This window comes from Apaloderma vittatum, unplaced genomic scaffold, assembly GCF_000703405.1.
Source record: "Apaloderma vittatum isolate BGI_N311 unplaced genomic scaffold, ASM70340v1 scaffold29860, whole genome shotgun sequence".
Taxonomy (NCBI): Eukaryota; Metazoa; Chordata; class Aves; order Trogoniformes; family Trogonidae; genus Apaloderma; species Apaloderma vittatum.
In genome coordinates this window covers 1,273-1,585 of record NW_009695494.1, presented here as the reverse complement: position 1 = coordinate 1,585, position 313 = coordinate 1,273, and the positions used below count along the sequence as shown (strand labels likewise).

Below are 313 nucleotides of genomic sequence, written 5' to 3'. Positions count from 1 at the left end.
GTCATCCCCGGGGGGCATCGGTGCCCGCTGGCAAGACAAGCTGCTTGCTTTCATCCCCAGCTTGGCTGCCCATCCTCAACAGAGGAGGCTGAGAAACACGCGCCGTGGGACCACGAAACCTCGCTTCCCCAGCAACGCTTGGGTTCCCCCATCCGAAACGCCAGACGTCAAATATTTCAGAGCATTGCACGTGGGCAGGCTGGGCTCCGACAGCCCTCTCGCGCCCGAGGAACGCTGCGCTACCTGCTTTTTGGTGTTCAAAGTGGTGCTTGACGTGGTAAGCCTTCAGGCCGTACAGGTAGGGGCCTTTTTT

The 313-nt window shown here is 60.1% G+C and overlaps 1 protein-coding gene across 1 annotated transcript in view; it reads right to left on the bottom strand.

Annotated features, from left to right (window-relative positions):
- FA2H (fatty acid 2-hydroxylase) overlaps positions 1–313 on the bottom strand; it is a gene marked incomplete at its 5' end in the record, with an annotated part of 1,687 nt that overhangs the window by 549 nt on the left and 825 nt on the right. The window contains one exon of the mRNA XM_009871531.1: positions 244–309. Coding sequence (XP_009869833.1) covers positions 244–309 — 66 coding nt within the window. The remainder of the gene's footprint in view (positions 1–243; positions 310–313) is intronic.